General features: G+C 42.8%; 3 protein-coding genes across 6 annotated transcripts in view; 1 reads left to right on the top strand and 2 right to left on the bottom strand.

Moving 5' to 3' along the window:
- LOC139420919 (uncharacterized) overlaps positions 1-20,332 on the top strand; it is a 439,502-nt gene that overhangs the window by 98,062 nt on the left and 321,108 nt on the right. The window lies entirely within an intron of this gene.
- Positions 800-4,260, bottom strand: LOC139422109 (uncharacterized). The gene is made up of 5 exons (XM_071173257.1): positions 4,060-4,260; positions 3,616-3,732; positions 3,296-3,455; positions 2,600-2,723; positions 800-2,496 (listed from the first exon to the last, which is right to left on the bottom strand). Exons 2-5 carry the CDS (start codon positions 3,715-3,717, stop codon positions 1,239-1,241), a joined length of 1,644 nt encoding a protein of 547 aa, XP_071029358.1. The 5' UTR covers positions 3,718-3,732; positions 4,060-4,260; the 3' UTR covers positions 800-1,238.
- Positions 14,466-20,332, bottom strand: part of LOC139420901 (adaptor related protein complex 2 subunit alpha 1) — a 55,141-nt gene continuing 49,274 nt past the window's right edge. For all 3 annotated transcript variants that reach the window (XM_071171311.1, XM_071171312.1, XM_071171313.1), the window contains 5 exons: positions 19,697-19,821; positions 19,423-19,539; positions 19,273-19,342; positions 19,036-19,170; positions 14,466-16,883 (listed from right to left, as the gene is read on the bottom strand). In XM_071171311.1, the coding sequence (XP_071027412.1) occupies positions 16,806-16,883; positions 19,036-19,170; positions 19,273-19,342; positions 19,423-19,539; positions 19,697-19,821 (525 nt within the window). In that variant the 3' untranslated portion in view covers positions 14,466-16,805. The remainder of the gene's footprint in view (positions 16,884-19,035; positions 19,171-19,272; positions 19,343-19,422; positions 19,540-19,696; positions 19,822-20,332) is intronic.

The raw sequence follows: 20,332 nt of genomic DNA, 5'->3' as shown, positions 1-20,332 counted from the left end.
TTTTCATTAATTAACAAAGGCTCTATTAGAATGAGATACATTCTAAAATGTGTCTTTAATCAACACTGCACGTTTATTCATTAAACTGAAACAATATGGTTTAACCAGATTTTAAATGAGTGAACCATAGTATTCACACATTGTGTACTACCTTATTTGGCCATTGAGCCCAGTTGTATGTAGGTCTAGTCGTCATTTGGTTAGTGGGGAATTTTACAGCAGGGTGGACATATAGCTAGCTAGAGCAGGGGAGTAGACCTATAAAGCTACTTTTGCAATGTATTGTGGGGTGTATTGATCCTTGGCACATGGAATGTTTTATAACCCCTTTATTTATTTATTTATTTTTCACGTTTAGTACTTTAGCTTATGCATTTGAGTGTATTGTATGATTACCCTCAAACGACTTTAGCCTACCTGTTGAGAATATGAGGAGATATTGGAGGGAAAACTCCTAGTGTACAGTATTTTATACTAATAGTTTATGACAGGTAAAGCATTCTTGTCTTCCTTTCTCTTCCTGATTTGCCCATCCCCTCAACCGGATGTGACTCATTTACATGGGCATGTTGCTCATTAATTACCACACCCACATTCACCCACAACCCCTCCTTATTAACCCAAACGATTTGTTGATGTTCAAGGGCAGACTGCATTCTTGTAATATTTTATAAAATAAGTGTATAACCATATCAGTCTGAATTGTGAATCAGATGTTTTCCTCATAGGCCTAAATTATTGTAAATGTCTGGTGAAATTCATCGGAGATTAGTCAGAATAGAAAAGCCAGGAGAGAACATGAGTAAAATATGTACTTTAATGAACACTATGATCCCATTACAAACAACAGTGCCAAAATACCATCCTCAAAATATTCATTTTATAAATAACAACAATAAACTGATCACTTTATTCACATCAATCAATAAATAAAAATCAACATAATCAAGCCTAAATCCATGAGCATTGTGTTGGATTCATAAACTGCTCCTATATGTAATATATATAGTGCTTTTGAAGGAAGTCAACAATAAATTGGTATTTATAGGACAAAGCATTCACTCAGAGCTCTGCGAACATGGTATGGGCAGACAAATATTTTACATGCAGTTATGTTCTTCAGTTCCTCACATGCATGCGCATGCGCACACACACACACACACACACACACACACACACATCAATCTCCTGGCATTTACCAGCCCTCTCTCTGTCCTCACCAGTGGTCTCTTACCGCATCAGCACCTATAGGGCAGAACAGCCTGTCCCACTTTGATCCGGGGGCCAAGCAGAACCCCCAACAGCATCTTCTCCCCCCAGCCCAGCAGCTTGTTGACAGTCAGGTTGAGAGGAGACAGGAGGCCCTGTTCAGCATCCACTCCTTCCTCAGCCTCCACTGCAGATGCAGACAGTTTAGCTGCTGGCGACACCTGCTGGTCAACTATGATACTGAGCTGATTCAAAACAGAACTGCTGCTCAGGCTCCCAGTTAGCGTCTCCCTCTCTGCTCTTCCCTTGCTGTGGTCCTTCCCTGTCTTTGGAGTTGAGTTAGGCCTCCCCTTCTCCACGCTCTGACAGCGGCTGGGCTCTCTTTTACCCTGGCCTCTTCCAGCTCTCTCTACTTTCACCTGGGTTCGGGACGAGCAGTGATTGGGCCGACCTGCTGCTTTGCCACAGGATGTGCTCCTCTCTCTCTGTTGTATGTCTGTCTGTGAGGAGGAAAGGGCCACCGCCGAAGGCTTTCTACCGTGCCTTTTTGAACCACTGGTGCCTTCTGACTCCCTCTTGTGGATGGTGTTGGAAGCGCTGGAGCGTGTTGGGTTGTGGCTAATGCTGTGCCTGTTGTTGCTTTGTGGCTCATTCTGGTGGGGGGTTGGGAGAATTGCACCAACGGGAGACAGGGAGAGGGTGAGGCTCTTGCGCTTCTCAGAGAGAGACGCAATGCCTGTTGGGATTTGTAGTGTGTTGGGCTTTGGTGTTGCTGTCGCTGGTTCGTTGGGGCTTGGAGTCATTGATCCACACGAGTTCTGGGCCTCCCTCTGGTTCTGGTTGTGGTTATGGTTCAGGTTAAGAGTGAGCGTTCTGAGTTTGCTGGAGAGAGACAGCGTCAGTTGTGAAGGCACACTCCTCTGGTCTTGCTGTGGCTTCTCTGATAGACTCTGAGTTTCACATGAATATGAGCACCTTTGCTCTATGTTCTCTGTGTTACAAGTGGAAATCTCATTGTAAATATTATGCACTTTAGCAACCCCTAAAAAGTCCTTAGCAACATAGCCATTGTCCTGAATATTCATGATCTGATTGGCTGACAGGGGGACAGAGGAACCGCAGCTAATGTTTTCATTGCTTGACTGCAGGCATGTGTCCAGTGATCTGATTGGCTGGATAGTGGGGTTGCCATTAGAGGCTTTCTGAGCAAGGGTTCCCTGGAAGTGTTGTAGCTGACCCAGAAAATTGAAGTTAGGGGAGATTGAAGGCCTGCGCTCTTTCACAAACCTGAAAGTGAGGAACAGACAAGATTAGATTTGGATGCTTTATATACGCATACACACACACAATCATTAAAATGCATGAATACATATAGCACAGACAAACACACCTGTAGGCATGGTCAAGGTCCATCCCCAGGTTGTACATAATGTAGGCCACAGCCAGGGCAGGGGAGCGAGAGATTCCTGCAGCACAATGAACTATCACAGATCCACCTGATGACATAGCCCCATCTGAGAGAGCGAGAAGAGATAGATAAGGCTTTTTTTGTTTTTGTTGAAATCATCCATACTGTATTGCATGACATCATTAAGCCAGACTGCAAACTGTGCAAAGGACACACAGCTTATATCAACTGTCATGAATGGGCTTCCTGCAACAGTAGGCTTGTATCAATTGTCCGTGATACTGAATGGGCTGTAACAGCATTCAATATTTCTGAAACCATAGGAGCATAACTGGCCTGCATGAAACCCTGATCAATAACTGCTCATCACTTGAACTGAGTCATCTGCGTTTCTTCCAGACAGACAGTCACCAGTGTGTAATGCATCCATGATGATGCAGACTGTGGCATAATGATGACATGCAGGAATGTCCTATCACCTAACCTGTAGGATTTGCCCTGGTAAAATCTCCAATGACGCCTATATGTTCCCCTTATAGTGCACTTTCCCCTTATAGTGCACTAGCTCTATAGTGCACTAGCTCTCTGTCTTGTCGAAAATAGTGCAGTTGTACTATATGGGGAATAGGTTGACATCCATTTGACACATAACTGACCCAATCTCATCACTATTCTCACCGATAAAACGCAGTGCCTCCGGGATATGGGGCAGCAGGTCATCTCGGAGAGAGTCGTCGATGGGGATGCGAAGGTACTGGGAACCGGGAAGGAAAGTAGGCTGCGGGCTGCAGCGGCTCACGCTTAGCACGTAGGAGATCCCGCGAGCGCCGAGGCAATCCTGCAGCCGAGCAGGGATAGCACGGGGAAAATACAGGCAATATTAATACATTCTAGTCTTCTGGAAGAGCTGCATTTTCGGTGCATTGTGAAAATACAACAATGACGAGAGCTAGGCTATCAATTATATAGACTGACCTACTGAATGAAAACAGTATTACCTGCGTGACGTCCGTCTCTGCACCTAGGTAAAGATGCGGTAGGATGAGAGACAGCGGTGGACGTTCGCGTGTCCCGTTCTCTCTCTCCCTGTAGAACACCATCTCTGTTCTTTGTGTCTGGAACCGAAACATGAGAGAAAACTTTGCTCATTTCAATATCAAGGGATTACAATTATGTATTATGGTACAATACATAGGAATCGAAAAAAGAATGCATGGAACTTTGAAAATCATTTTAACAGTTGCATGAAATATATTAGCATTATTATTGCCATTATTGTTAATTAAGAAAACATTACTTTGGTCAATTGCTGCTGCAGAATGATGTCTTTGCATTACGTCATGGATTTTGCAAGTTCACATACATTAGATGATCATAAGAGAATATAAAATCAGACATAAATGATGCAAGCAAAATGCAAAAAAATATTACATTGTACTTACAGTGACGATTTTCAATCCAAACGAAGATACTGGAAATATCGCACAAATCAACTTGCACACCAAATAATATAATCAAACGAATGGTCTCAAAGCAAATGGATGAAGAATCCAAAAGGATATGTTATGCTTAACTAATAATCAGTAGAGTACAGCTCTCTCTCTCTCGACTTCTAATCTCGTCCTCGTCCTGTCTGCGACTGTAACATTATTTGTTGTTGTATGTCTATACCTGCGCGAGGGGAAAAGGATGAGGTAATGCGTTTTCTACAAGCTAAGAATAGTACAATTGTATGTGATGTCATTTTCAACCAATCAGCGCCCATGCCGGACTCTGACGCGTGCGCGCGCACGCGCTCCATTTGTTCATCATCATCAATTCGCCTGAAGACCTTGGCTTTTTATTGTGATGAATCGTACCTTTTCTGACGCTATTGTTGCAGAGCCGTTTAAAAACAACACGCAGCTGCAATGTGTGTGCGAAAAGCATTTATTTGTCCAAAATCCTATAATCTCATCCAGTGGCGATTTTAGCATGTACATCTTGGTGTGGCAAAAAAAAAGTGGGATGCATGCCAGCAAAGCCACTACACAACACTAAACAATACATTAATTGCACCATTACGGTGACAAACGGTGCCCACAAACGGTTAGGTCCTACATAAAGCTGTCCCAACAGCAATCCCAACACATGTCCACTGCTACACCTGGCTATCAGCGGAGCCGTCCTTGTCTGGTAGCGAAACAGTTAATTCAGCCTTATTTACTGCCTTTAAAAAAAACAGCTGATATGGCTGACTTGCTTAAATAAATGCTGTTTCTAATGACAATTGAGATGTACAAACTATGGCATAAGGGCACGACAAGAAGATAAGAGGCAATCCGTAATTTCGATTAAGACCTTAATGAGCGAGCTAGGACGGACGCAGTCAATATAACTATTTGTTCAGCACTTCTAAATGTACAGCAACATAATTCAGAACATGGGCGATCTTACAATGTGCTCCCTGTATACCAAGTCAGAACCGTGGGATAAATAAAGGTGGCACATAAGCAGACAATGAAAGCTCTTACAATATTCAATGATTACATTTCTCAAAAACAGGTTATAGGCTACATGTGCACCACCAAGTCACAACAGTAGGCGAAATTAAGAGGTGAAAATATACCAAATTATTAGGGTGAGGCACATGAGCTAATAACAGCTTACGACACAACATACACTTAGTATTACTTTCTTTGTGGGCACCGTTTGTCACCGTTATAGTGCAATTGATGTATTGTTTAGTGTTGTGCTGTGTTGTGGCTTTGTTGGCATGCATCCCACTTTTTTTTGCCCCACCAAGACTTACATGCTAAAATTGCCACTGCTTTTAGAACTGCCCCAGTCAATTGTAAGTGCTGTTATTGGGAAATGGAAACGCCAAGGAGCAACAACGGCTCAGCCGCGAAGTGGTAGGCCACACAAGCTCAAGCTCACAGAACTGGCGGATGCCAGGACAATGCTACCTGCCCGAATGCATAGTGTCAACTGTAAAGCTAGTTTGAGGAAGAATAATGGTCTGGGCTGTTTTTCATGGCTCGGGCTAGGCCCCTTAGTTCCAGTGAAGGAAAATCTTAATGCTACGGCATGCAATGACATTAGACGATTCTCTGCTTCCAACTTTGTGGCAACAGTTTGGGGAAGGTACTTTCCTGTTTCAGCATGACAATGCCCCCAGTGCAAAAAGAAAAGTCCAAACAGAAATCATTTGTCGAGATCAGTGTGGAAGAACTTGACTGGCCTGCAGAGAGCCCTGACCTCAACCCCATCAAATCTTTGGGATGAATTGGAATGCCGACTGCGAGTCAGGCCTAATCGCCAAACATCAGTGCCGACCTCGCTAATGCTCTTATGGCTGAATAGAAGCAAGTCCCGCAGCAATGTTGCAATATCTAGTGCAGGGCTGCCCAACCCTCTTCCTGGAGATCTACTGTCCTGTAGGTTTACAGTCCAACCCTAATTTAACATATCTGATTCAGCTAGTTAAGGTCTTGTTGAGCAGATAATTAGTAGAATCAGGTGTGTTAAATTAGGGGGGGGGGGGGGGAGCAACCCCATATTAATGCCCATGATTTTGGAATGAGATGCTTGACGAGCAGGTGTCCACATACTTTTGGTCATGTAGTGTATGTGCGAAATGCATGATAATGTATGTGATATCAACAGAAAGGTATATTTTCTGGGCGACCTTAATATTGATTGGCTTCCATCAAGCTTCCCACTCTAGAAAAAGCTTCAAACTGTAACTAGTGCCTGTAATCTGGTTCAGGTTATCAGTCAACCTACCAGGGTATTTACAAACAGCACAGGAATTAAATAATCAACGTATTGATCATATATTTACTAATACTGCAGAAATCTGCTTTCAAGCTGTATCCATATCCATTGTATGTAGTGATCACAATATAGTAGCCATATGTTGGATAACCAAAGTTCCAAAGGCTGGGCCTAATATAGTTTATATGAGGTCCTACAATATGTTTTGTAGTGATTGCTATGTTGATGTAAAGAATATTTGATGGTCTGTGGTGTGTAATGAGGAGCAAGCAGACACTGCACTTGACACATACAGTGCATTTGGAAAGTATTCAGACCCTTTTACTTTTTCCACATTTTGTTAAGTTACAGCCTTATTCTAAAATGTATTCAATTGTTTTTTTCCCTCATCAATCTACACACAATACCCCACAAAGACAAAGAAAAAACAGGTTTTATACATTTTTGCTCATTTGTAAAAAAAAACAAAAAAAAAACAGAAATATCACATTTAGATAAGTTTCAGATGCTTTACCCAGTACTTTGTTGAAGCACCTTTTTCAGCGATTACAGCCTTGAGTCTTTTTGGGTATGACGATACAAGCTTGGCACAGCTGTATTTGGGGAGTTTCTCCCATTCTTCTCTGTAGATCCTCTCAAGCTCTGTCAGGTTGGATGTGGAGCGTTGCTGTACAGCTATTTTCAGGTCTCTCAGGAGATGTTTGATCGAGTTCAAATCCGGGCTCTAGCTGGACCACTCAAGGACATTCAGAGACCTGTCCTGAAGCCAGTCCTGCATTGTCTTGGCTGTGTGCCTTCGCCCCAGTCTGAGGTTCTGAGCACTCTGGAGCAGGTTTTCATCAAGGATTTCTCTATACTTTGAGAATCTTGTTTCTCATGGTCTGAGAGTCTTTAGGTGCCTTTTGGCAAACTCCAAGCGGGCTGTCATGTGCCTTATACTGAGGAGTGGATTCCGTCTGGACACTCTACCATAAAGACCTGATTGGTTGAGTGCTGCAGAGATGGCTGTCCTTCTGGAAGTTTCTCTCATCTCCACAGAGGAACTCTGGAGCTCGGTCAGAGTGACCATCCTTCCTGACCAAGGCCCTTCTCCCCCGATTGCTCAGTTTGGCCGGGCGACCAGCTCTAGGAAGAGTCTTGGTGGTTCCAAACTTCTTCCATTTAAGAATGATGGAGGCCAGTGTGTTCTTGGGGACCTTCAATGCTGCAGAAATGTTTTGGTACCCTTCCCCAGATCTTAGCTCTACTGAGAATTCCTTTGGCCTCATGGCCTGGTTTTTGCTCTGACATGCATTGTCAACTGTGGGACCTTATATAGACAGGTGTGTGTCATTCCAAATCATGTCCAATCAATTGAATTTACCCCAGGTGGACTCCAAACAAGTTGTAGGCACATCTCAAGGATGATCAATGGAAACAGGATACACCTGAGCTCCTTTTTGAGACTCATAGCAAAGGGTCTGAATACTTATGTAAATAAGGTATTTCTGAATTTTTTTTAATACATTTGCAAACATTTCTAAAAACCTGTTTTCGCTTTGTCATTATGGGGTATTGTGTGTATATTGCTGACGGTTTTTATTTATTTAATCCATTTTATAACAAGGCTATAACGTAACAACATGTCGAAAAAGTCAAGGGTTCTGAATATTTTCAGAAGGCACTGTATATGAAATTGCTTATTCCAGTTACTAATAAGCATGCACCCATTCAGAAAATGACAAATAACTGCTAAATCCCTGTGGATTAATGAGGAATTTAAAAATGATATGGTGGAGATGGATGAGGCAAAAGGGATGGAAAATAAGTCTGGCTGCTCGACTGTTTGGCAAATGTACTGCAAATTGAGAAATCATGTGACTAAACTGAATAAAAAGAACGTCACAAATGGAGGAAACCTGGCACCATCCATATGGTGAAGCATGGTGGTGGCAGCATCATACTGTGGGGATGTCTTTCAGCGGCAGGGACTGAGAGACTTGTCAGGTTCGAGGGAAAGATGAACAGAGTAAAGTACAGAGAGATCCTTGATGAAAATCGGATCCAGAGCGCCAACGACCTCAGACTGGGGCGAAGGTTCACCTTCCAACAGGACAACGACCCTAAGCACACAGCCAAGACAATGCAGGAGTGGCTTCGGAACAAGTCTCTGGATGTCCTTGAGTAGCCCAGCCAGAGTCCGAACTTGAACTTATTTCAGGTAAGTCAGTTGAGAACAAGTTCTCATTTACAACTGCGACCTGATAAGATAAAGCAACGCAGTGCGACACAAACACCACAAACAACAACAGAGTTGTTACACATGGAATGAACAAACATACAGTCAATAACACAATAGAAAAATCTACATGCAGCGTGTGCAAATTAAGTAAGATTAGGCAGGTAAGGCAATAAGTAGGCCATAGTGGCGAAATAATTACAATTTAGCAAATAAACACTGGAGTGATAGATGTGCAGAAGATGAATGTGCAAGTAGAGATACTGGGGTGCAGAGGAGAAAAAAAAAATATATATAAATAAAATCAATAACAATACGGGGATGAGGTAGTTGGATGGGCTATTTACAGACGGGCTATGTACAGGTGTAATGATCTGTAAACTGCTCTGATAGCTGATGCTTAAAGTTAGTGAGGGAGATATGAGTCTCCAGCTACAGTGATTTTTGTCATTCGCTCCAGTCATTGGCAGCAGAGAGCTGTAAGGAAAGGCGGCCAAAAGAGGAATTGGCTTTGGGGGTGAATAGTGAAATATACCTGCTGGAGCGAGGGCTATGGTGACCAGTGAGCTGAGATAAGGCGGGGCTTTACCTAGCAAAGACTTATAGATGACCTGGAGCCAGTGAGTTTGGCGACGACTATGAAGCGAGGGTCAGCCAGCATACAGGTCGCAGTGGTGGGCTGTAAATAGGGCTTTGGTGCCAAAATGGATTGCACTGTGATAGATTGCATCCAATTTTCCGAGTAGAGTGTTGGAGGCTATTTTGTAAATGACATCGCCGAAGTCAAGGATCGGTAGGATAGTCAGTTTTACGAGGGTATGTATAGCAGCATAAGTGAAGGATGCTTTGTTGCGAGATTTAATTTTGGATTGGAGATTACAAGCATTTCATAAGTGTCAAAGGCTATAATTGACAATTACATGAAGTTGATGCAAAGAGTCAATATTTGCAGTGTTGACTCTTCTTTTTCAAGACCTCTGCAATATGCCCTGGCATGCTGTCAATTAACTTCTGGGCCACATCCTGACTGATGGCAGCCCATTCTTGACAAACTCAATGGAATTTGTCAGAATTTGTGGGTTTTTGTTTGTCCACCCGCCTCTTGAGGATTGACCATAAATTCTCAATGGGATTAAGGTCTGGGGAATTTCCTGGGCGTGGACCCAAAATATCAATGTTTTGGTCCCCGAGCCACTTAGTTATTACTTTTGCCTTATGGCAAGGTGCTCCATCATGTTGGAAAAGGCATTGTTTGTCACCAAACTGTTCCTGGATGTTTGGGAGAAGTTGCTCTCGGAGGATGTGTTGATACCATTCTTTATTCAGGCAAAATTCTGAGTGAGCCCACTCCCTTGGCTGAGAAGCAACCCCACACATGAATGGTTTCGGGATGCTTTACTGTTGGCATGACATAGGACTGATAGTAGCGCTCACCTTGTCTTCTCCGGACAAGATTTTTTCCGGATGCCCCAAACAATCGGAACGGGGACTCATCAGAGAAAATGACTTTACCCCAGTCCAATCCCTGTATCTTTTGCAGAATATCAGCCTGTCCCTGATGTTTTTCCTGGAGAGAAGTTGGTTCTTTGCTGCCCTTCTTGACACCAGTCCATCCTCCAAAAGTCTTCACCTCACTGTGCGTGCAGATGCACTCACACCTGCCTGCTGCCATTCCTGAGCAAGCTCTGTACTGGTGGTGCCCTGATCCCGCAGCTGAAACAACTTTAGGAGACGGTCCTGGCGCTTGCTGGACTTTCTTGGGCGCCCTGAAGCTTTCTTCACAACAATTGAACCACTCTCCTTGAAGTTATTGATGATAAATGGATGATTTAGGTGCAATCTTACTGGCAGCAATATCCTTGCCTATGAAGCCCTTTTTGTGCAAAGCAATGATGACGGCACGGGTTTCCTTGCAGGTAACCATGGTTGACAGGGGAAGAACAATGATTCCAAGCACCACCCTCCTTTTGAAGCTTCCAGTCTGTTATTCGAACACAATCAGCATGACAGAGTGATCTCCAGCCTTGTCCTCGTCAACACGCACACCTGTGTTAACAAGAGAATCATTGACATGATGTCAGCTGGTACTTTTGTGGCAGGGCTGAAATGCAGTGGAATTTTTTTTTTTTTGGATTCAGTTCATTTGCATGGCAAAGAGGGACTTCATCTGATCACTCTTCATAACATTCTGAAGTATATGCAAATTGCCATCATACAAACTGAGGCAGCAGACTTTGTGAAAATAAATATTTGGTCATTCTCAAAACTTTTGACCACGACTGTACACACACATAGATTTTGTATTGTAGATATGTGGTAGAGTAGTTGCCTGAGGGTACACACTTAATGTATTGTGAAAAGTGTTATGAAATGTAATGTCATGTAATAATGTGTAGCTGCTAATAGGGATCATAATAAATACAATTACAAATAACGTAATCATTCAATCATAGCCTATATTTAGTGACCCACAGTTGCAAGAGGGGAGAAAACTCACATAATATTGCACAACTCAAGATAAATGGGTTAACATGGGAAGTACATGGACATTTTATATTTAGTTAATGTTTTATTTCTGCATCACGGCTGATCTTTGCTTTGCAATGTTCACTGTAGCCTAGGAGACGGCCTAGTTCGTTCCATTGGCGCAACGGATGAGTTACTCTTCTCCCTGAAGCCCTATATTCCCATTTGGGGCAAATTAAGAATAAGAAATAATTAATCTAATCTGATCTCAATCCAGTTCTGCATTAACCCTGTTAAAAGTTCAGGTTTATGACTGGGGGAAGATTTGCTGATCCTAAACCTGTGCTTGAAGGCCATTTTAACATGGTGTTGAATTAGGAAAATAGAAATATGACTCTAGAACTTGTCTGTTGTTGTTTTGATTATTGAGGGATAAAATGCCGCTTTCTTTGGCGGAAGCTCGTAATATCAAATCAAATCAATTTATAAAGCCCTTCTTACATCAGCTGATATTTCAAAGTGCTGTACAGAAACCCAGCCTAAAACCCCAAACAGCAAGCAATGCAGGTGTAGAAGCACAGTGGCTAGGAAAAACTCCCTAGAAAGGCCAGAACCTAGGAAGAAACCTAGAGAGGAACCAAGCTATGAGGGGTGGCCAGTCCTCTTCTGGCTGTGCCGGGTGGAGATTATAACAGAACATGGCCAAGATGTTCAAATGTTCATAGGTGACCAGCAGGGTCAAATAATAATAATCACAGTGGATGTCGAGGGTGCAACAGGTCAGCACGTCAGGAGTAAATGTCAGTTGGGTTTTCATAGCCGATTCAGAGTATCTCTACCGCTCCTGCTGTCTCTAGAGAGTTGAAAACAGCAGGTCTGGGACAAGTTCGGTGAACAGGTCAGGATTTCATAGCAGCAGGCAGAACAGTTGAAACTGGGGCAGCAGCACGGATTAATCAGACCAGGTAGTCCTGAGGCATGGTCCTAGGGCTCAGGTCCTCAGAGAGAGAGAAAGAAAGAAAGAGACAGAGAGAGCATACTTAAATTCACACAGGACACCGGATAAAACAGGAGAAATACTCCAGATATAACAGACTGGCTCCTATAGAGCTCCATTCCATAAAAATTGAGCTCTATAGGAGAAAGCCCTGCCTCCAGCTGTTTGCTTAGAAATTCTAGGGACAATTAGGAGGCCTGCGTCTTGTGACCGTAGAGTACGTGTAGGTATATACGGCAGGACCAGATCAGAGAGATAGATAGGAGCAAGCCCATGTAATGTTTTGTAGGTTAGCAGTAAAACCTTGAAATCAGCCCTTGCCTTGACAGGAAGCCACTGTAGGGAGGCTAGCACTGGAGTAATATAATAATTTTTGGGGGTTCTAGTCAGGATTCTAGCAGCCGTATTTAGCACTAACTGAAGTTTATTTAGTGCTTTCTCCGGGTAGCCGGAAAGTAGAGCATTGCAGTAGTCTAACCTAGAAGTAACAAAAGCATGGATTAATTTTTCTGCATAATTTTTGGACAGAACGTTTCTGATTTTTGCAATGTTACGTAGACGGAACCTTGAAACAGTCTTGATATGTTCGTCAAGAGAGAGATCAGGGTCCAGAGTAACGCTGAGGTCCTTCACAGTTTTATTTGAGACTGTACAACCATTAAGATTAATTGTCAGATTCAACAGAAGATCTCTTTGTTTCTTGGGACCTAGAACAAGCATCTCTGTTTTGTCCGAGTTTAAAAGTACAAAGTTTGCAGCCATCCACTTCCTTATGTCTGAAACACATGCTTCTAGCGAGGGCAATTTTGGGGCTTCACCATGCTTCATTGAAATGTACAGCTGTGTATCATCCGCATAGCAGTGAAAGTTAACATTATGTTTTCGATTGAAATCCCCAAGAGGTAAAATGTATAGTGAAAACAATAGTGGTCCTAAAACGAAACCTTGAGGAACACCGAAATTTACAGTTGATTTGTCAGAGGACAAACAATTCACAGAGACAAACTGATATCTTTCCGACAGATAAGATCTAAACCAGGCCAGAACTTGTCCGTGTAGACCAATTTGGGTTTCCAATCTCTCCAAAAGAATGTGGTGATCGATGGTATCAAAAGCAGGACTAAGGTCTAGGAGCACGAGGACAGATGCAGATCCTCAGTCTGATGCCATTAAAAGGTAATTTACCACCTTCACAAGTGCAGTCTCGGTGCTATGATGGGGTCTAAAACCAGACTGAAGCATTTCGTATACATTGTTTGTCTTCAGGAAGGCAGTGAGTTGCTGCGCAACAGCCTTTTCAATTTTTTTTGAGAGGAATGGAAGATTCGATATAGGCCGATAGTTTTTATATTTTCTGGGTCAAGGTTTGGCTTTTTATTTTTTGTGTGTGAATTTTACCCCTTTTTCTCCCCAATTTCGTGGTATCCAATTGTTTTAGCAGCTACTATCTTGTCTCATCGTTACAACTCCCGTACGGGCTCGGGAGAGATGAAGGTTGAAAGTCATGCGTCCTCCGCACCAATGTGTCGGAGGAAACACCGTGCACCTGGCAACCTTGGTTAGCGCGCACTGCGCCCGGCCCGCCACAGGAGCCGCTGGTGCGCGATGAGACAAGGATATCCCTACCGGCCAAGCCGGTAACATGCAGTGTTTGGGAAGCTACTCTGAAAATCTAGTTTACCAAGCTACCAATTACTTCACACTGGAAGTTAAGCTACACTAATGCTACCCTCAATAAAAATATAGTTTACTTGACTAAAGTTACTTTGAAGAAGTAGTACACTATATCCAAACTACATCATGAAAAAGCATCAAATGTAAATCCAATATGTCAAATTACAAATCGCAAGAACAGTTCACTTTGGGGTCATATGTTAACAATGTGTTATTTAGCCAATTAAACAAACAGTTTCAAGTGAGAGTTAGGCTAGTCTGATGCCGAAAAAGGAACTTATTGCCTACTTCACCCACATTTTATTTTTGCAAAATCAGAAGTGTCTAGTTCCAGTAGTTAACTTGTTTGCCATGCCGTGTAGCTAAAACACTACCTAGATTTGAATTTAGTTCAACTACCACCAAGCTACTGGAAAATATAATTAAAGTACTAGTTGAACTACAACAGGATCTTTATTTAATGTTCAATGTTTATGCAATTATTCACATTACATCTACTACTTAGTCAATGTGATGAGTTCTTATTGATAGGACTATGCGATACATCCAACTACGGTTCTGGAGAGCTGCTGTGTGTACAGGCTTTTGTTCAAGCCCAGCACTTACACATATCAGTTTCTTGTTGCGGACGTGGAACTGTGGTGAGCTTTGGAAAGAATTTCCTCTTGACGGACATCATAATCACCATCACACACAGACACACACTTTCCCATCAAGAAAAAGAGAGCCAGTGGTAGAGTATATGGCATAGTTTTACTTTCACATTATTCAGTACAGAGTAAATCTTAAATCTAACACAGGTATCTCACAGGTTTAACACCGATACACGGGGCTGCATTAGCTAGCGGATACTGCATAGACGTGCACACACACACACACACACAATGATTCTACAGTTTCCACTACAATGATCAGACTGTTCCACCAATGCTGCATGGGTTAGACGTATAAGTGACTCCTGCTGAAACTAATATGACCATGTCTCAAAGATAATTTAGGATATTTTTATCACGTGGTACACCGACACACTCAAACACACACACACGCGATGCCCACCCCTGATGACTCGATCCCGGTAGTTGTGATTGACAGTTGTTCTTTTGAGTTCTCTCCTCCTCCCTCTCATCTCTAAGAATGGACATGTGGGTGCGTGTGTCTGAAATGTGAGTTTACAGATAAGTGCTGTCTAGTGTCTTTGTTGTTGGTTGTGTTTTCAAAGATTAGAATCAATCTATCTGCAGATTGCAATCTTCTCCCAAGTAATACCACAAGGTAAGTATTTGTGATGTGTGTGTGTGCACAAGCCTGTGAGTGTTTAGAAATCAAGTTCTGAGGTACTCCTCTTTTTTCAGTCAATCCCAGTATCAAGCAGCACTACTCTCCAATCCCATCCCTCTTTTCAACACGGAAAATAAAAAAATAACGAATACCAGGCCTCTGCTCTGCCGCTTCACTCTTCATGTGAACACGGACTGGCCCACTGCCCTCTAACTCCTTCCAACTACCACCTGAACTCCCCATCAATGGGGCTTGCTCAATGCTTACTTATGCACGACATAAACATTTCATAAGCCATCGTAAAACACCCCATGTCAGCTCTCAACCAATGTTCCCTGCCTCAAGTGTCAAAAAACATTGCTAATCTGAAATAAACAGTTTTAACGACATCTTATAATTCCTTATCTGTTGTGGTAGGATTTATTTTAAGTAGGATTTATGACAGGTTTAAGTCAAGTATCAACCTCATCGCTGTCTGATTAACATTGTAAACAAGACCAGCTACCCTGCTACTCTCCTTCCATCTCGCTCTCCTTTTAGCTGACCCCTCTACCCTATTCTCGGGGTACACACTGCTGGCCCTACTTTCTCAGACTACCTTTCACATACATACACACACACACAAACAGAAGCAACACAACATTACACCATTAAAGAAACATACAAAAACTTCAATAACTCCACTACTAATAAAAGGAAAGATGTGACAATAAAAAAAAAGCTAAAAAGGGATATATATATATATATATTCCACAAACAGGTACAGAATCATTTGAGTTTATATATAAAGTATGGTTGCAAGCCAGAAAGATGGGGTAAGTGTGAGGGGGGTGGTGTGTTTATGTGTTTGAGGGGTATTGATGGACTGAGGTCTCTTGGAACCACCTAAAATGCACTGGCCATTTCCACTGGAATAAAGAGGGAACTGTAGACTTGGGAATGTGCCGGAATTATTTTATGGAATATTATATCTCAGGGATTATACTGAGAGGCCCTTGGGATGTATAACCGGTGGGGGTCTGGGACAGCAGAGGGTGGAGAAGAGATGGGGTTAAGGTGAAGGCGGGGGTTTAGAAGAGTCCCATTTCTTTAGTGATTTCGTTTTACCCCTCCCTCCCACTAAAGGAGGACCCTATTCAGATACTTTACACAGACACTTAAGCATGTACAAATATACGCATGTATGTGCCTACATGTGAGAGTATCTGGGTGTGTATTACACATGAATGCGTGTGTGTGTATGTAGAACTGGTCCTCCCATGCAACTCCTAGGAATAGTCTAAGGTTGAAATGTCACGGAATCAATGCACAGAATTTCCCACCCTTCCCCATGCATCACACACGCACGGACACACACCAGCTGTCATCACAAGTCCATGAGCAGTCAGGGCTTAAATAGACAGGACGGAGAAAAACAGGACACACACACCAGCACGATTCTGAAACACACACAGTCATACACTTACGTTCACAGGTAAACACAGAAGAAGAAAAAAATAATTGTAGCGCCGATGATAATAAACAGTAATAATAATAAGAATCAGAATTATAATCGTGACAATAATAATAAATGTCAATGATTGGGCAGTCGTGTAAGTGGCAACGACTGCTTCCCCCCCCTTATCTAGGTATTTTTCGTTCTCGTTGATTCTTTGTTCTTGGCAACCTCAGGATCGGGGAGTGGGGGGGTGAAGTGGGCGGGGGGAGTTGAAACGCTAGTCTCGGTGTGTTGGGTGTCTAGAGCGTGATGATGATGATGGCCTGGGTCGCGTTTTGTGGGTTCTAGACTCAGGGTTTTAGAACTGTTCTGCCAGGAGGTCACAGACACGCTGGGAGACAGTGTCCTTGCTGCTGCGCAGAGTCAGCCGGTACATCTGACAGAGAGAGCAGACACAGATTTAACATGGGTAAACGTAAACACACATACACCCTTAAATATGAATTAACATACAGGGGGGTCAGTAAAGTTCAAACCACATAATATATATATATATATACAGTGCCTTCAGAAAGCATTCATACCCCTTACTCCACATTTTGTTGTGTTACAGCCTGAATTCAAAATTGATTAAATATTGTTTTTTCAAACCTATCTACACACAATACCCCATAATTAATTTAAATATATATATATATATATAAAACATGTTTTAAATGTTTGCAAATTGATAGAAAATGAAAGCTCCCACTTATATAAGTATTCACACCCCTTTGCTAGGACACTCCAAATTGAGCTCAGGTGTATTAAATTTCCTTTGATTATCCTTGATGTCACTACAACTTGTTTGGATTCCACCTGTGGCCAACTCAGTTTGGACATGATTTAGAAAGAACCACTCTATACAAGGTCCCACAGTTGACAGCTCATGTCAGAGCAGAAACTATACCATGAAGTCCAAGGAACTGTCCGTAGATCTCCGAGACTGTGATGAGGTATATATCTGGGGAAGGGAATACAACTATTTCTAGGGTGTTGAAAGTTTGCAAGAGCAGTGGTCTCCAACATTGGGAAATGCAAAAAAAAAAAATTGAACTAGCCAGACTCTGCCTGAGCTGGCTGTCCGACCAAACTGAGCAACTGGGCAAGGGAGGTGACCAAGAACCCAATGACCAATCTGAAAGAACTACAGAGTTCCTTGGCTGAGATGGGAGAACCTGACAGAAGGACAACGGTCTCTACAGCACTACACCAATCTGGGCTTTATAGGAGTGGCCAGAAGGAAGCCATTCCTAAGAAAAAGGCACATGACAGCACACCTGCAGTCTGCCAAAGGGCACTTGAAATACTCAGAGCATGAGGCAAAAGATGATTCTGATGAGACAAAAATATATCTCTTTGGCCTGAATGGAAAGCGTTATGTCTGGAGAAAACCAGGCAGCATCATGCTATGCGAATGCATTTCAGCGGCATGGACTGGGAGACTGGTAAGGATAGATGGAACAATGAATGGCGCCAAATACAGGAAAATCTGATGAGAACCTGCTTCAAGAGTGCAAAATATTTTAGATCGGGGCGAAGATTTACCTTCCAACAGGACAATGACCCTAAGCATTCAGAGAAAGCAACACTGGAATGGCTTCAGAACAAGAATGTGAAAACCAAAGCCTAGACTTGAATCCCATTGAAAAGCTGTGGAAAGACTTGAAGATTGCTGTTCACCGCAGCTCCCATTTAATTTAAGAGCTTGCTGTTCACCGCAGCTCCCATTTAATTTAAGAGCTTGAGAAAATCTGCAAGGAAGAATGGGAGAAAATCCCCAAATACTGATGTGCAAAGCTGATGACATACCCAAGACGACTCAAAGCTGTAATCGCTGCTAAAAGTGCTACTATAAAAAGTATAGACTCAGGGGTGTGAATACTTATGTAAATTAGATATTTCTGTATAAAAAAAAAAAAATCACTTTATGATTTTATGGGGCATTGTGTGTGTATATGGGTAAAAAATATATATTTAATCCATTTTGAATTCAAGCTGTAACAATAACGTGTAGGATAAGTCAAGGGGTATGAATACTTTCTGAAGGCACTGTATATTTTGGATCATCTAAAAGTTTTACACGAGACGAGGGTAGAATGAGTTACACTGATGACACATTATAAACCTGGAGTCTAACACTGCGCAGAGAGAGAGAGAGAGAGAGAGAGAGAGAGAGAGAGAGAGAGAGAGAGAGAGAGAGAATGTGGAGATTCAAGTGTTCAATTTTGGGGTGTCAGTGAGAAAGTGCAGAAGAATCAATGTGGAGGGAAAAGTGAATGAGAAAGTGTAAAGGGTGTGAAAGAGAGAAGAGGGGAAAGAGGAGAAAGAAAGAGAGCGAAAAAGAACAGAGACAGTTGTGTGTTACCTGCTCGCCAGGCTTGATTTGCAGCAGCACACAGAAAGACACAGACAGCAGTGAGTGATGCAATGAGAGCAGCACAGAGAAGGACAGACGGACTCTGTGTGTGTATATGCATGTACATTTGTGTGTGTGTGTGTATGCATGTACATTTGTGTGTGTGTATTGTGTGTGCGCGCGTGCGTACCTGGGCCTGCGCATTGGGTTCCAGTCTCAGCAGGCAGCCGACCTGTTGGGCCTTGGTCTGGATGACTCCGGCACACACATAGTTCTCTGGGTTAGGATCCACATTCTCCAACAGGGCTGTCCCCAGGCCCAGCAACTAGAGACAAGAGAGGGGAGGGGGAATGGGAGGGAGTAGGATGTGGTAGACATTCAGCAAGAAAGGGAATTAAATGAATATGCCTCAAGTGTATGTGTCTACCTTGGCCTTGAGCACTTCTGTGTCCATGCCATGGCTGGCCTTGAAGATCTTTTGTGCTTCTTGCTGGGGCCTGACAAGAGAAGAAAAGTCAGAAACACACACACAGAACCCCCTTAAATGCTCGCACCCTACACACACAATCTCACTCACTGGCTGAGTTGTTTCCAGCGCTGGAAGAAGTCTGCGGCGGCCATCTCTGTGGGTTGGAAGAACTTGTTGATGGTGACAGGTAGCTTGAGAGAAATGTTCTGCAGGGCTCCCCCATACCTGAGTGGAACACACACACCTTTATAAACTGAAGACGACAAAACAAAATGTGTTTGTGTGTGTATGTTTGGGATACTACTGATCTTGAGTGCGTGATTGCGAGGTGTTTGTATTGTATGTCCTGTGTAATAATCTGGGTGCGTGCGCGCGTGTGTACCTGAACTTGATGTTGAGCAGCGGAGCATCAATAAAGTCAGTCAGACACTCGATGTTGATGACCTGCTGCACCTGTGCTCCTCCCTCCACTAGGGGTTCCACTGTTTTGGTCTGCACGTTGAGCTGTGGGAAAGCCAGTCAAGGAGAGGAACAGAGCCGGGACTAGAGACCACACAGGGGGGACTGCATATTGAATATAGCTATGCGTGTTAAATACATGCAAATGTAGCCTGCAACCCAAGGGACACACATAGTAGTGTTGCACAGTATACGGAAACTTTGATACTAGAACATGAAAAACGGTTCAGTACTAGAATATGTTACTTTACTGGTTAAAGAGACAGCTTATTTTATAAAAAGATGCGCTACTTCTATGCAAGTTTTGTTGATCAGTACAATAAGTCCCAAATGTAAGGAAAACAGATTGTTTATAATCTGTAGCCTCGTGAAATCAGCCAAAACAAACTCAACAACTCAACGCACGCACACACTCATTTTGAATACGCATTCCCCTGTATTGTGAATAGGCTACATCATGATTTACCCAGTTTATCAATCGAGATTTACCATTCAAATAAATGATTACCATTACGTCGATATGTAGTTAGATTGTTTTTACCAATGTCACATTCATGTA

Source organism: Oncorhynchus clarkii, chromosome 12, assembly GCF_045791955.1.
Source record: "Oncorhynchus clarkii lewisi isolate Uvic-CL-2024 chromosome 12, UVic_Ocla_1.0, whole genome shotgun sequence".
In the NCBI taxonomy this organism is placed as follows: Eukaryota; Metazoa; Chordata; class Actinopteri; order Salmoniformes; family Salmonidae; genus Oncorhynchus; species Oncorhynchus clarkii.
The sequence above is the reverse complement of the archived record's forward strand: the minus strand, read 5'-3'. Positions and strand labels throughout refer to the sequence as shown.